Source organism: Eurypyga helias, unplaced genomic scaffold (assembly GCF_000690775.1).
Source record: "Eurypyga helias isolate BGI_N326 unplaced genomic scaffold, ASM69077v1 scaffold12270, whole genome shotgun sequence".
In the NCBI taxonomy this organism is placed as follows: domain Eukaryota; kingdom Metazoa; phylum Chordata; class Aves; order Eurypygiformes; family Eurypygidae; genus Eurypyga; species Eurypyga helias.
Genome location: NW_010225093.1, coordinates 1 through 16,512, shown reverse-complemented (window position 1 = coordinate 16,512; position 16,512 = coordinate 1). Strand labels below are relative to the sequence as shown.

General features: G+C 42.6%; 1 protein-coding gene across 1 annotated transcript; it reads left to right on the top strand.

Moving 5' to 3' along the window:
* Positions 1-1,611: 1,611 nt before the first annotated feature.
* Positions 1,612-16,383, top strand: TPD52 (tumor protein D52; the record flags this gene model as incomplete). The annotated part of the gene is made up of 7 exons (XM_010148093.1): positions 1,612-1,735; positions 7,076-7,191; positions 8,662-8,810; positions 9,726-9,827; positions 10,771-10,797; positions 14,896-14,937; positions 16,335-16,383. Coding segments are annotated over exons 1-7 (609 nt in total), but the record flags the coding sequence as incomplete, so codon positions are not given.
* Positions 16,384-16,512: the final 129 nt, after the last annotated feature.

The window sequence follows — 16,512 nt, the reverse complement described above, 5'->3', positions numbered from 1 at the left end:
ATGCCACAGCCTCGTGTCAGAAATGCAGAGGGGTGTGTGATTTTCTTCTTTCCATTGTGTTCGGAAAATAGCAGAGATCTGTGTTTCGGGCTCTGGCACTCTCATTGTTACGAGCCTGCAGGTAGTCTACAGCAGAAGCCAATGTAGGTCTGCAGCCTAAAGGAGCTGCTCTTTAATTAGCTGGAAGGTCTATTCCTGCGCCCGCTGACTGCAGTGGAAACGGGAAGTGAGATCTTCAGAAGTGGTGTGCTTTCTTCTTGTGTCCCCAGGGACTGCAGTGCCCTGGCTTTTGACTTGAGCGTGCTGCCAGGCTCCTTCACTCCTGCGGCTCTGTGCGGAGGATGGCATAATCACTCTGATCAGCTCTGTCTTAAAACATCACTCTTACGGCAGAGGAAAAGATTAACTTCCACTGGATTATGCTCTGTGTGCAGGCGACAGTGAAGAGCCCAAGTGAAGGTGTGGGGCTGGGAGGAAGTAGTTGCTCGGCTGTAAAGGTGATCTACATTGCTAGTAGGCTTGGGTTTTTTCAGTGAAAGAAGCTGACCTTGGTCTTAAAAAAAAAAAAAAAAAAAGTAGTGAAACACTGCAAAACTGCCCTGAATGCCTCCTTTTAGGTAAGAACTTCTTCCCCGGGCTAAATCTTACGCCTCCAGCATGAGGTCAGGTGGCTTATGTAAGCTGATCTTTCGTCATGGTATACCTATCAAAACATACTTTTCATCAGGTCAGTGCATTCCTGTGTTCCTGGTTCCTGGCATAACTGGTTGCTCTAAATGACGCTGCGTGAAGCACCAAGGACATAGGGCAGTGCACTTCAATAATCTTTCGAAGAAGTAGACACCCACAAAACAAAGAAAAAACCCCTCATACCTAAATATGTTTAGCCTCACGGACAAAAATCACGTTCATTATAAAACCTAGGTGGTGTTTATAGCATAGCCTTCGGAGGGGAGTGCTGCTTTCTCCTATCCTGAGCTCGCACTGCTGTGTGATTCCTGGGCAGCTGAGCCTGGGTTCTGGCTACTGGTTATCACACTGGTGGAAGCAGCTGGAGAAATAGTTACGCACGCAGAATTTTCCATTAATCAGAGGAAAAGTCCTATACAGATGGTATATAGGATAGATTGCAGCTAGTAATCCTTTTGTGCCCTAGAAGATTAAGGATATCCTGGTGTAGCTGCAGTCAGCTGACCTTTTTTTATTTAAATGACTGAAAATTCTTGATGCAATTCTGCAGAAGCGCAGGGCTCTCCCAGAAGCCACGAATGGTGCGCTGCGAATGTTTGTTAAAGGAACGGTCTGTTGAAGTCCAGCCCTGGTTATAAATTTACAGGAACCTAACTTTGTGCCGTGTAAACAGCAGCAGCTACAAGATGGCTAAGAAATCGCTTGCTAGATGGCTCCATCTCATCTGACAGAGGTGTAAGAGAGCTGAATTTTATGAGGAGATACAATGAGCATCATGTGAAGAAACAGAGGGCTTCTGCATCCTGCTGTCCATTTTATGAGGAGATACAATGAGCATCCTGCTGTTCGGGTCGCCCCAGAAAGCAAGGATGAATGCTTTGGTGGAAGAAGAGGATGGCTGCACGCTCTGAATTTTCTGGCATGGATCTGTATGAGGATTACAAATCCCCCTTCGATTTCAATGCTGGAGTGAACAGAAACTATCTGTACCTGTCACCTAGCATAAACCTTTCTCCACCTGGATCACCTACACTGGCAAAGTCTGGTAACTTCCTTCCCTCTCTTTTTCAAAACCACTACATGGAAAGCTTAATGGTTGATATCTGTAAAAAGGGACGTCTCTGAATTTAAATTCTTAAAAATTTGGCTGAAACGCAGTTGTAAATGAAGGTAGAAGTTGACCTGCTGTTGACTCTCGTAGTTTATTAGCTTTGGTGTGTCATGTAGGTAAGATCTGATGTGCTGTGCATTTGCCTTATTTGTTATTTCTTAATTAAGTAGAAAGGCAGTTTGAGGGAAAACAAATTGAGCAAAACAAATTAGGAGTAAAAGGGCAACTTCTGGAGGATTGGCCTAGTTTGACTATTAGCTTTTTTAGGGGTGGGGGGAGGAAGGAATTGCATACTTAGAATACCTTCAGAGCTCTGGATAGTTTAACATCTGCTCTTGCCTTAGTACGGAAAATATCACCGATTAATGAAAATGCCCTCTAAAACCTTTACTCTGTTCCAGCTAGCATTTGAAATGCTGTAAATCTTACGCTGGCAGATAACTAGCTGTACTTGTGCTCCCCTGAGGAAGCGACTGTTGGGCGCTGTGCTGCAGCGGCATCCATCTAGTGCTCAGCCTTACTAGTTTCTGGCTGATAACCTGGTCTGCTGACCACCTACAGCTGTGCCTCCCAACACATCCTGGTCCGGTTTTACTGTCTTGCCTTTCCATTCCCTGCTCTTGGACGTGATCTTCCAGAGTTATTAAAAACATAGCGGGGTTTTAACGTTACTTCAGGAGTGACAAAGCAAAGCAAAGTTACAGAGGTGTTGGCTTTTTTTTTTAATTGGCTCATTCTTTAAACTCTTAAAGAAATGTGCGTCCCTTGGGGAACCTCTGTGAACTAAAGCAAACCCCTCCACAAACTCGATGATCTAAGGACCTCTGGGGAGCAGCGGTCAGCTTTCACTTCTGGGGTTAGTGCGTCTCCCACCTCTTCTAAAGCGGGGGGAGCAGTCCTTTAATCTGGTGGTGATGCATCACCGTAAGCACCAGCCTTTGCTGGGTGCTTTTTTTTCCATTCCCTTTGAATGAATGTATCGTTAGTGTCTGGGAGAAGCCCAAGAACTTTCTCCCCCGAGTTGAAGAAATAAGTCTCGCTTTGACTTTTTCACAGAGGTAGATCAAATTTAAGTGGTTCCCATTTTTCTTATGTATTGCAGAATAAATATCCTCTGTAGCACTGTACATTAGTCTAATGTTGGACTGATCTTTTAATCTTGTAACAGCTTGTTCTCCTGAACTCTAACAAGTGCCTTTTTTAGTAAGCTTTGCCAACTGTGTAGCGATACCCAAAATACTCGTTCTGAGTATCTGATACAGAACGTGTTAGCCTAAAGGTAAGGCTTTGTGACGGCTAACCCTCCCCCACCCCAAAGGCCACTCATCTGAAATGACCACTATTTCCTTAAACTGCTGATGTTTACTGTTAATCTCTGAATTCAGGCCAGAAAGACGTAGGAACTTCTGGTTCAACTCACAAACTTGGGTTGAAACCAACCAAAGCGAACCCCAAACTGGAAAACCTGAGCATAAATTGAATGACATTGCCTACCCCAGCAAAATAATAGGGACTTCGGTGCCGTTTCCCTGAATGTGATCTGTGGAGTCCTTAATCAACTAACTTGTGCATGTTTTTATTTGGGTTCTTTAAGTAGACCTCATAAACTGCTGGTATGATATGTTAATCTTACTAATACGGGCATATAAAAACTGACCTTAAAACTATGTAGGTTTTCCCAATACTAGGTAAGTCTTCACAGTTGTTTTTTTTCCCCAACAGAATTTTTACACTTTTTGAGAGAGAGATGTGAAATGCTCAGCTAAATTTAATAATCACAGTACCAAACAACTGAATTTTAAGTCCTTTGCAACTCTGAAGATGCAGGAAAACTAACGTAACAGAAGGTAACAAGTTAGAAGCTGGTAGCAACAGCTCTGTTGGTGAACAGAGTAGACCACAAGTCAGAAATGCTTTCTTAAAAACAGACTGAGCTGAAGTATTTCGATCTGTTGGCCAACTGCTGATTCCCTGGTTTCTTGCCCTGCACCCCACAGAAATACCTAAGGTGGGCTGTGCACCTTTCCTTACATGGCTTGCTTAGAGCCAGGATGTTCCTGTCTGTCAGCTCTAGTTTATGGGGTATATTTGGGTTGTAGCCACACCATGGTGGAGGTCTGTGAGTGGTTATCTCTGTTGACAACTGCTGCTTGGTCAGGCTGCCTCATTCAGCCTTCCCATAGCATGGGTGAACCCTGTGCTCTGCAAGTGTTGGGAACTGAGGAATGAGGGCCAAGCGAGCAGAGGTGAAGAGTAACAGGGATGAGAGGGGAGGTGCCAGAATAAAGGCTGATGGGAAGGTGTCTGCATGCTTCAAATGGTGCTAAAGAAAGGGTAATAAATGGAAGAGGGAGAGAAGGCACTGTGTCCTGGGCTGTATCCAGAAAAGCATGGCCAGCAGGTCGAGGGAGGGGATTCTGCCCCTGTACTCTGCTCTAGTGAGACCCCACCTGGAGTGCTGCGTCCAGCTGTGGAACCCTCAACATTAGAAGGATATCAACCGCTTGGAGCGAGTCCAGAGGAGGCCATGAGGATGCTCAGAGGGCTGGAGCACCTCTGCTATGGGGACAGGCTGAGAGAGTTGAGCTTGTTCAGCCTGGAGAAGAGAGGGCTCCAGGGAGACCTTATAGCACCTTCCAGTACCTGAATGGGCTACAAGTAATCGGTGGGGGACTTTTTACAAGGGCCTGTAGTGACAGGACAAGGGGGAATGGGTTTAAACTGAAAGCAGATAGATTTAGATTAGATATCAGGAAGAAGTTCTTCCCGGAGAGGGTGGTGAGGCACTGGAACAGGTTGCCCAGAGAAGCTGTGGATGCCCCATCCCTGGATGTCTTCAAGGCCAGGCTGGATGAGGCTTTGAGCAACCTGGTCTAGTGGAAGGTGTCCCTGCCCATGGCAGGGGGGTTGGAACTAGATGGGCTTTAAGGTCCCTTCCAACCCAAACCTTTGTGTGAAGGCGAAGAGAGGAAGACATGGATAGATGCACAGGCTGAGGTATGGAGGACTGAATAGCAGGCATTTCCTGCCTTCCTAAAAGATCTAGAAATGGGAAGGACAAGAGAGATCATTCCCTTGCATATTAGCATTGTGTCTTAAGCTCAGTGTAGGCAACAAGCAGCACAAACTCCCTTAAAACACTAGTTTTTCCAAAGAGAAGGCAGTTCCCAAAACAAAAGCTGTTGTTGCAGGAGGCAGTCCAGCATGTTTCCTACTGCTGGATGAGCTTGATCTATTTTTGGGGAGATAATCCAGATGACTCTTCATAACCAGATTGAGGAGACTCTCTCAGCTGATGTACTAATGCTCTGGGAGTCAGCGTGGCCTTCGGTACTTGCAGGCTTTCCAAAACGGCTTTTGCAGCAGCGAGCTCTCTGGTCCATGGAAGGCCCAGAGGTGGAGAAGAAAGTCAGGAGTCTTCGTGGCTAATGGACTGGGAGTCGTAGAGTGTCAGGGGCAAACACCGTCTGAATTGTTTGTGTTCCTTCTGTATGGGCATATGTAATTAAGAGGATAAATAGCCATTTAAGAAAGAGTTATGGTGTTCTTAACTCTCTGACATTAAGAAAAGGAGATAATGTTGAGGTATAAAACAAAAGTTACCTGATTGTGAGACAGGTGTTCTGGACACAAATACTGACAGAAAACATACTGTTTGGGAAAGAATTTGTGGAACTGAGCTTTACCTTAGTTCATTAACTAGATCAAGAACAAGGCCTCTTCATTTCTTGGGCTTGACAGCTGCTAGGAGCATGTTGTAGAATACTTACAGCTAATGACAGACTCGCAGATTCTTTTTTTACCTGACTTTTCAGTTGATCGTGATGTAGCAATTTGATATTATGCCTCATGACGAAATCATAGTGGTGGTCTCATCCCACATTAACGAATTTTTGTGTTCCCAGAGCAAATGGTGGTATGGAATGCCATGAGAAGCTGCCGAAATGAGGATGGAATTTTATCTGGTTAAATACTATAGTGACTAGTAAGGGAACATTACTTAATATGTCCTCAACTTTTCTGAATTATACATTTATAGACATATATATGTACATACACACTCACCCTCTCTCCTTACAAACAAACAGTACTGGGTTTTTTTCTCCTATTTTAAGATTTTTAATTTCTTTTTACTACCTATAGAGCTGTTTTACCTCTTGATTAGAGAATTCGTTCTGGGAATCCACAACCATTCCAGCATGTAGTCTCTCTGCAGACTGCTCTCTTTGCAAATTAGAACAGGATTCCTTAATTCTGGCAAACTGTATGTTTTAGTGTGAGCTACAAAGACACCAAAAAAAGGTGTTTAAAGTGCTCTTACTGCAAGCAATAAGGACTAAGAATAAATGAATCTTTAAAGTGTGTGCATCATAGTAAAACTATGTATTTACTAGTACTACTAGCATACATAGTAATATCCTTTCCCTGAAGCTGGGAAGATGAAAGTTGAGGAAGATCACAGGGATGTTTGGGTTCATACAGAGGAGTTTGGCAGAGTTTTGGTTTCTGGATTTGGAAGGAGGGGTGGCAGCAGTATGAGTGGGTGCACATCCTCATTAGTCCCTTCTCGGCACTCCACCACTTTGTGTGAAGTGACGGCCTTTTGTCCCAAACTCCTTCTCCTGGCTTCTCATCTGTCTTAACGTCCAGGTGCAAAACAGAAGTTTACTTCTAGTTCCATGATTCCAGGGACTTCTTACCTGCCATTACTAGGGGCAGAGAGCTTGAGCAGAGTAAGAGGGAAGAGTTTGTACCTGCAGTGCAACCCTTTCTCTGCTGTTGCTTGTTGCCATGAGTGTTCCTGGTGTGCTGAGAATGGGCCTTTTTAATCTGATCCAGAGAGCAGTGAGGGAGGGAGCCTCTGCATTGGTCTTGAGCACCTCCAGCGCTTCCAGAATTTGCGCTGCATGAGCAAGAGAGTGCAGAGTGCACGTGGACTCCTGGGCAGAGGTGGTGTAGAAACCACTAGTTGGGACATAGTGTTGCGTGCCTTGGTTTCTGTCAGAGTAGTGGGATGCGTTGTTCTTGGCATATTTCCAGTCTCCTATTATCGTGGCAGATGCCATTATATTAAGCTTTAATCCAACTTGATAGAACAAAACGGCCCGTCAAATGCCCCTGATTTCCTGTATGCTGTAGTACTTGGGGAACGTGACTTTGTGGTGCCCTCTCATCAGGTTTTTTTCTGCACAGGCACAAAAGGGCTGCATATAAACATTAGCTGCTGTCTGGCAGATGTGATGACCTGACTTTTAATGTTTTATTCACCTCAAGGGCTGCTGAGAAGTGACTCTATACCTGAGGTGGGAGAGGATGCTGCTGCCACAATTGGTATGGAAGGCATACTCTCGGAGGAAGAACAAGACGAGCTAAGAAAAGAGCTTGCTAAGGTAAATCTCTTGCAAATAGATCTTTAAACTGGTTTTGAGAATGAAAATCTAGGATAATGCTGTTTCTGAAGATACGGTTAATGCTTTGCATATTTATTCTGTGAGTGTCTAAAGCTGGGTACAGTAGGGAGGAAAAGGGAAGGTTTCAAGGAGAAAAGAACAGCCAGTTCCAGCTATGGGGAATTGAGTGCTGAGTGTACAGGTCTTAAACCAAGATGCAGAAATGCCTAACCCTTTTTTCTCCTCCAAGTGAGAAGGTGGTACATATGCTGTCAGAAGAAGAAACCAAGTAAGAATGAGTTAAAGTAGCAGCCTTCTAAGGCCAGTGAAATATTCAAGCCTGATGCATGCATTTCAAAACTTGTCAAACTTTGCTGAGTTGCCAGTCTTCATTGTTTTATAGCTCTATGTGACTTTAGGACTCTATTAAAATATTAGACATTAATTTAAGCCTAAGGCTGGTACACGAAGATTAGCTGTGAAACAAGCACATTTAATGCAGTCTTGGGTTTGGCAGTCCTGAGCATTACTTCGTGCCAAACCAGTCAGCTGAAGATGGTGAGGGAAATCTGATCCTGCCAGGGTACATCACTCTGGACTTTGGACAGGTATCCAAAACAAAGGTGCATTGAAGATACTGGTATTTCCTTAAAGGAGTGGACAGCCAGGTACTCTAAAGTCGGGTGGTCGGTCTGGATGACGGAGTTGGATGTATGCCTTCACCTTTGTACATATGGCCTTAGTGACTCTGTCACATCAGTACAGCCCACAGAAAGGCATCGTAAAACTGTTCTGACATCTCTGATCATGATCTGCTCGGGCTTCTGTGAGAGGCTTAAGGGACCATCTGTCAAGAAGGAAGTATACAAACAATACAGTTTTCTAGTTGCTGTGGTTTTGTTGTGGGGTTTTTGTTTTTTGTGGTGTGTTCGTTTGGGTTTGTTTTGTTTTTTTTTTAACTGCTCAGCCTGTCACCATTTCCACCCCTGCTCTGGGGAAGGCAGTCCAGTGGCTGGATCCAGCCTGCAGTTGCTGGCTTAAGCCACAAAAGAACCTTTCTGTTCAAGGAGACAAAACTTGTGTATGAATCAGACATGCTTCGAGCTTCCTGATAGTGGTCATACACTGATGTCCTTTCTGAGGTGGAAGGGGAATACAGGCTTTGGCGATTGTCCCAGGTTTGACTAATCTTCAGCCTTCACATAGGCTTATGTTGTCTAAAGGTAATAATTTCTAGCTATACCATCTGTATTTTAGTTATCAACTTCCTTGTGCATAAGCCAGTAACGGAGCTAGCCACAGGTAGATCGCTTTCTCACTAGCTCTTGTTGTAGACTATGTTGTATTTACAGAGTTAAAAATGTGTTAGCCCTCCCATTACTAATTCCCAGTAGATATTTTAATAAACACATAGTTAAATGGCTCGGTATATCGCTTGTAACTTACCTCTCATCAACTCTGCTGCCGCAGGTGGAAGAGGAAATCCAGACACTCTCACAAGTGCTAGCTGCCAAGGAGAAGCATCTAGCAGAAATCAAGAGAAAGCTGGGAATTAACTCATTGCAGGAACTAAGGCAGAACATTACCAAAAGCTGGCAAGATGTTACATCAACTACGGCGTATGTACCACTTCGCGATGATTGTCTCAGCTGTTAAAGTGACAACTGTCTAGTTCGTGTGTCATGTCTAAACCCTCTGTTCTTGTGAAATGAGTGTAGCTAACACAAAGTTAAGTTGCACTAACACTTACTTGGATAAATCATCGTAGATTTCTTTAAAGAAGGGCACTATTAGCCATATCGCCTAATGCAAAATAAGAATGATGGACCATAGTGTGGGTGATTCTAACAGACTCTTTGTCTGACAGAGCTACCGTTGCTGAGATACAAGATGCTGTCAGTCCAACAACACCCTTCTTTTCCAGCCTGAAAAAGTGTTGTAACCTGAGCTCGTGCAGGAAAAGTGCAAAGTCACAGTTAATATTCTTGCCAAGCACAACTGTTAGCTTACGGCCTAGGGTGACCTGCCCTCTGCAGTAACGACTGCACAGAATGATTACGGCACAGAATTTGATTACTACATCCACAGTAAGAGGATGCACCTCAAACTTTTTGTGGTGGAGTTCATTGACAAAACCATTCAATACAAGATTTTAGACCCTTGGCACAAAAAAATAAATCTCTGTTCTTTTTCAGTGTGTGTGCATGGTGGTGTGGGCTTTGTTTTGTTTTGGTTGGTTTGGTTTGTTGTTTGTGTTTGGCGTGGTGGTTTATTTTTTTTTTTAAAGTCCTACAATAGCAGATAGCATCTGTTCTAGGGAGCAAGGGGTAGAAGGTGAACCTGATCAGAAGTCTGAGGTGGCAGAGGTGCTACCGCCTGAAAGGACTGCAGTGGCTCAAAATAATCTCTTACGTAGCTTGTCCATTTGACCCAGAGTTGAAGTGTACCTCTGGGGTTGATACAAATATATATACATTAAAAGGTTCCATATGTGTTCTATTAAAATAACTACAGACCTAATTTTGTTTGAACAGATACAAGAGAACATCAGAAACCCTGTCTCAGGCTGGTCAGAAGGCTTCTGCTGCATTTTCATCTGTTGGTTCAGTCATAACCAAGAAGTTTGAAGATGTCAGGTACGTTTCCTTTAGCTTTTCCCAAGTAGTTGCGTTTGTCATTTAGGGAAGTGATCACTGAAATAAACGTACACTGTTAATGTATGTAGCACCTCTAAAAGTTAATCTGTCAAGAACCCTCAGTGTCTGTTTTAGGCGAGCTGAGCGACTCGCTGCAAAATGTGCTTGCATGCCCTCACTGATGCAGGAGAGCTCTGTGGTGCCTGAGCAATGTGTGCTATTGCGTCCACTCTTCTTTTTCTGGGAGGATTGCAGGTGGCAACGTCTCTGCCTCTGTGTGATGCACACAGCACTGCCCTTTCTGTTCCCTGACTTTCTCAGCTTGTGGAATACCACGTTTAAACAACTAATGTCTTTAACTGTTTGCGGTTTGTCTTTGTTACTGGTTGGTTGTGTTTGTGTCTTGTGGGTTCCTTTCAGGTGTGTTTTATTTCTTGGTAAGCTGTTCCACCTCCTAGCAGTGGCTTGATTTTATTACCATTTTAATAGACTATTGGCACTTTTTAATTCTTAAATATTGGCATACAACATATTTTGACTTTATCAAATGACACAGTCCGTATGCAAATTAGGTAAGTTTGGTGGTCATTCTTGGCACAATCCGATCACATGCTTAGCTTACAATTCTTTGATATATAATTTTTACTACTGGAACGTAGACAGCTATTCATCTCTGCTTGTAATTTGTTGCAAACAGTGGATCAAACTTACTTTTCAATTATTGGACAAAGAAAAATTCACACATTCTAGCAGAATATTGCTGCATTGGAAAGCAGTGTAATAAAATCAGCCCTCTGTTTTGAAGTGCTGCCATTAACCTCCTTCTTGCTTTTGGAAGTCTAGTAAGAAAACATTTGGAGGTGCAGCTACAGAGTTACATATTTTTCTTCAGATTTATCAGAACTTCCTTTCTCTCTTTAATGCTTACTCTGGCATTGTGCAGACTACAGGCATTTTCACATTCCTTTAGGTAAGGTGGGCGCAAGAATTCTTTCTGAAACTAAGCATGTAGTCAGACTGTCTCCATTTAAATAAGTTTTGTCTGTAAGAGGTAATTTCTTTTTTCTCCAGTGTTGGTTAATGTAAAACTGAAGCTCTTTTCATGTCAGGGAAGATATTCATGTTCACCCGGTAACTATCCCAGAACATGAAATCTTGAGAATACATAATAATCAATTAGTCTCTCTTCCTTGTAAGAAAGGAATCTTTTTAAAATGATTTTGCAAGTTGTTTTTTTTTTTTTTTTAAGAGACAGAAAATGGTTTTGAGGTCAATGGCATGCAGAATTCCTCCTCCTCTTTGTCTGTACAGTGTTTGTGACTTGACAGAGTAGAAATTTTCCCTTTTTTTGTCTATTAAAATGACTGTTTAGCAATGTGACTAATCAAATCACTAGAGTCTAAATATAAAATAGCTTATGCATTCTCTCTTTATAGTTTGTCCAGCGACACAGTCCTTGTCTTTAATTACTTTAGCAGCTCCAGACACTGGGTATTTTTGCTACCTTGTCTGCACTGCCTTTTATCTGCCTTGTCTAAGCAAATATTCAGCGTTAGCTGTTCAGTAGTTAACATTTCTGTGTAGCAACTTCTGTCCATTGCCTCTCAACCCATCTGTGCACACCTCTGAGTCTGGTTTCATCTTTTCTGTACCTCCCACTAAGTAGCTAAAGGCAGTAGTAGGATCTCTATAAAAGATACAGGGATCTGGCTCCTAGTATACTAACTAGGAGCTGTAGCCCCAGTGGCAGTGTTTGGGAAGGAGGTGGGCAGCGGCACAGGATGCTATCAGAACTCAGACTCTGAAGTGAGCTCAGTTTGCTTTAAGGTAAAAATAGCAGTGGGTTGGAAATACCTCCCCTTTAGCATCAGTAGACAAAGGGAGCATGGAAGATGTCTCCCTACTTTGTGGATGCAGAGTTTGGCTGCTCACTTCACAGGGTTCCCCTTTCTTCCTCAAGGCTATGGTGTTAGACTATTGCATTTGACAAAGACAAGCACAGACTCCTAGCTCTCTGCTGGCTTCAGAAATTTAATACCTCAAAAGAAGAGTATCCTAGTTACTCAACTTAGTGGCTAGGTGGGTGTTGGGTACTCTTTATCAGAAACTGGGCCACTGGGAGGAAATGTAACAGGGCCAGGAGTCCACACTGTTAGTGTGCTTCTTGGGGAGAATCACAACAGTGGAAATTCAAGGTATTCTTACAAATTCAGGAGCAGCTGGGTTTAAAAACAAACCAACCAACTAAACAAGAAGTGGGAAGAACTAGTTCTGTTCAGGACTGTAGTTGCACTTAAACAGCAGATGAAAAACCTTTGAGTTTTTTCCTTTCATGAGGACCAAGTTCATCTGAGATTCAGCGAGTGAATTCAGGTCCCAGGGTTATGTGACTACTCAAGTGGTGTCTACTTTTAAGTCTGCACAAGTCTGAACTTCAGAATGTTTTAGATGCCCAAGTTCTTTCTGAGAAATGAGAATTGATGGGCCTGATACTTGAACAAATACTGAACACGCAGACACATTTTTATTCTTACACTCTTATGTAGCTTCTTCACTGTGGCTTCAATTTTCTTGTAGTGTTTAGCTTACGGACTTCTCGGCTGTAGTGCCATCATTACTGTGCTGGAGTATTTCAGTGTTCCATACAGAAAACGTCACATGCAGGTCTTCCTTCTTGCACTGCAAAGTGAATTGGAGGGAGTTGCAAAGAGGGAGTAAGGCAGCTGATGCAGCTGTGAACTCAAGAGTACTGAAATAAGGAAAATAAAGAGGATTGGTAGTGTGAAGTCAGTGAGTTATTGCTTCCTTTTTGTGTTTGTGCCCTCTGCTTTTTGTTATGCTGAAAAAGAACTCTGATCCTCCTTATGTTTCTCTAAATACCTTTGTTCTCCTTTATAAGAATAAGTTGAACTTTTGATGAGCTATCCTTGTGTACGCAACATCAGTATTCGGTGCAAAACAGCAGTAGTACCAAGAAGTAGCTGTCTGCAAACTTCCTGAGCAATCATGATTTTAAACTTGGCTCTTCTTGTACTGCATCCATGTTATAGAGCAGAAGTCCTCATCTTTTCCCTGTTCTGAGACTGCAGAATAACTTTCTTTGCTGGAAAGCTGATGTGCTCTTGGACTCCTGAATATCATCAAATCACAGAATGATTTGGGTTGGAAGAGACCTTGGAAGAGAACTTTCTTGGTTGGAAGTTCCATCTAGTTCCAACCCCCCTGCCATGGGCAGGGACACCTTCCACTAGACCAGGTTGTGCAAAGCCTCATCCAGCCTGGCCTTGAACCCTTCCAGGGATGGGGCATCCACAGCTTCTCTGGGCAACCTGTTCTAGTGCCTCACCACTCTCGCCGGGAAGAACTTCTTCCTGATACCCAATCTTAATCTACCTGCTTGCAATTTAAACCCGTTACCCCTTGTCCTGTCTCTACAGGCCCTTGTGAAAAGTCCCCCCCAGCTTCCTTGTAGCTCCTTCAGGTACTGGAAGGTGCTATAAGGTCTCCCCGGAGCCTTCTCTTCTCCAGGCTGAACAAGCCCAATTCTCTCAGCCTTTCTTCATCATTTATCAGCATAACAGCTGGAAACCGAACTATTAAAAAAGGCAAATAACTGGTGCGTATGCACTCTAAGTCCATGTTTTCCAGGCAGGGACTGTGGTATACCTCTCTGTGCATTTTCAAAATGTGAGGCAATGTAGTAGCTATAAAAAAAAAAAAAATGTGTAAAGGATAAGAAAGCTTTTAATGTGATACAAAATGCATGGAAGGCTGGAGAGTGGCTTTTAGTGCCTTTTTTTTTGGTTTGATTTTTTTTTTTTTAAGCTAGGGGTTTTCTTATGCGCATTGTAAAAAGGGCTTCTCTTCTTCAAACCGCCTGATATGATGGCCTAGTCGAGTGAATGCTTTGATGTGGCATTCTGTCATTTCTGAAAGGAAATACAAGTTCTCCTCTTTGTAATGATTTTCAAGGCTTAATTGTGCTTTGCATTACCTGAAGAACAGGTGATTCGATGTCACTTCTCTTGCAAACCAGATCATCCTGTGAGGAAACCGTATACTATCTTACAGTGACATTTTACAAAATGGATACTGAATATGCATAAGTGTAATGTACAACAGGAAGTGAATCCTTCCCTTAAGGGAACTTTTTACACGTGTAGGGCTTTTTTTTTCTCCTATCCCTATATTCTATTGATGAGCCTCCTGAAAGAATCCCTTAGAACTGGTTCTGCAGTGAACACAGAACCTTTTTACTTCTGTGATTGTATCTTCCATTGTGCTGAAATACTAACTGGAGTTTTGGAGGTACATTGAATATGAGAGGGGGGTGATTTTGTTTTGAGTACACAGGGATATTCTAGAATATGGAATTAAATTAGATTCCAGATGGTCTTGAATTTATTTGGAAGCTCCTTAGTCTATATCCAGTCACCTTCTAGGAGTAGGTGTGTGTTGTCACCAAACAAACAGTAACTGTATAGCAATACTGGCAGGTTACAGAAATCCTCCATGAATTTCAGAACAGGGTTGACATTAGGTCTTTCTCCCTGCCCCCAGCATAAACCTGACCTTGAATATAAATTGACGTGAATGCTCTTGCTAGATAATTTGTATCGATGGGTATGGAAATCTTACACTGAATTGAAGAGGAAGCCTTCTGAATGCAGAAATAATTCTTTCAGTAGGCAAATTAGTTGATTGGTAAGACTCTTGAGTGTTCATTTTCTGCTGGATGCCCTCGAAACTGTAAACGCAGCATGACTCTCACTGCCTGAGAAACGTCACCAGTAGGCAGACCGTTGCAGCGGAGCAGAGTATGTACTACCAAGCATGGCACTTGAATCTGTCACAAAAGGGAAAAAGTTGTTGCAGCTTTTGCTCTGATGTACTTGTGTGTGTGCATGGCTAAGCAACTTAAAAAAGCAAAACCAAGCAGTTACTGTGTAAGACTGCTTGGCTCTTTACCAAAGGTGGTATCCAGAAGTCAGCTCTCTAAGCTAGTTTTTTCTCAGTCTGTCACTTAAACTAACTTCTTGCTTTCTTTTTCCTTAATGCTGACGTTTAGTATACGCTCCATACAACATTCAATTAGCATGCCTATTATGAGGTAATGTATGCGTAATCCAGCTGTTGGGTTTGTTTATTTTCATGTGTGAAATCAAGTCAAATTGAATTTAAGGCAACTGATGTAGATTTAAAATGAAACGAAAAAGCACCCACCCAACTTTGTAAAGGATTTCCTGTACTAACATACAGGATAAAACTTATTTAGGATTAATGGCGGTGGTTATCGCACATCTGGAATGTGACCAAGTGCGCTCCCCTGCTGTTTGGAGAACTAAACAACTTTTCCCTGCCTGTTAGAAATGTAATGCTACCAAATGATTCCAAGTTTAAAAGGCAATAGCTTGGCATCAGTTTTTGAACAATGAAAGTGAGTAAAAAATACTGTGGTTTCACAGAAAGTCTCTTGCTGAGTTGGAGTGTTTGCCTTTTCTCTTCTCCCTCTGCTTGGCACTGTGTACCTTCATCTCCTGAGAGTCTGGTTTGATATGGACCTGCCACTGTGTGCTTTCCCAAATGCAAGAGTGCTGCTAAGCGTGGGTGACCTACACAAATACCAAGCAAAGGGGGAAGGGAAGCTTAAGACCTCTTTTGGAAAAAAAAAAACCAAAAAACCAAACCTCCTGTCTTTCATCTTTATGTAATATATTTGTTTTGTCTGCTATGAATCCTTATCCCTTATTTTCTATCCTGCATAAAGGCAGAAAAGGTGTACAAGCTGTTGCAGAAATTTGCAAATGGCAGTGACAGCTAGTCGGGGCATTAAGACACTCTTCTGACCCTAATAAATAATGCACTGGCCCTCAGCACTGAAAATCCCAAGCTGTCCTGCTCTTCAGATGCAGAACGTACCGTTTGTAATCACAGCTGTCTCCAGCACCTAGAAGGCAAGGGGGAGTCTCCCTTAAATGTACCCTGTTAGCGGAAAATGCCACTGCGAAGCATGTTTTGTTAACTGAACACCTATTAAATTAAACTAGTTTCTGTATAACAAGTGAAAAAACTCTGATGACAGGCTTTCTTCAGCAGTAATGTACTAGGCTAACCAGAAGTGATGACTAAGCTTTTCTGAACAAATCCTTTAAGGTAGAAATCTGTTTGAAATCATTGGGAATAATAAGCTAAACCTAAAATACTGGCTAGTTCTTCCTTCCACATTGTGATGAAAGATCCTGTCGCTGAGCCTGGCAACACTTAGTCGCCAAAGATACAAATGAGCTGCAACTTGAGTGTGTTTGGATTTTAGTTTTGTTGTACTCAGAGAGATTCAGTTCTAAACTATTTTTAGGCTACCCTTAAAACAAGAAAAGGGCCCCAGACAAACAAAATTCATTATGACATTGGAAACAGCGACTGTCTGATTGTTTTGGTTTTTTTTTTTTTTTTTAGTTATAGACTAACCAGATATGTTTTTAATTCTGTGGTTCTTTATTTTCCTAGAAATTCTCCTACTTTCAAATCCTTTGAGGAAAAAGTTGAAAACTTAAAGGTAAGCATTACTAAAACGCCTTGGTGATTGCGGAGCTGTGGATGAGGAGAAAAGACTGATGAGGACTCTGGGTAGCCTGTTTTTTAGTTATTGGTTAACTGCTGAACATGCTGTCGTGGTTTAACTCCG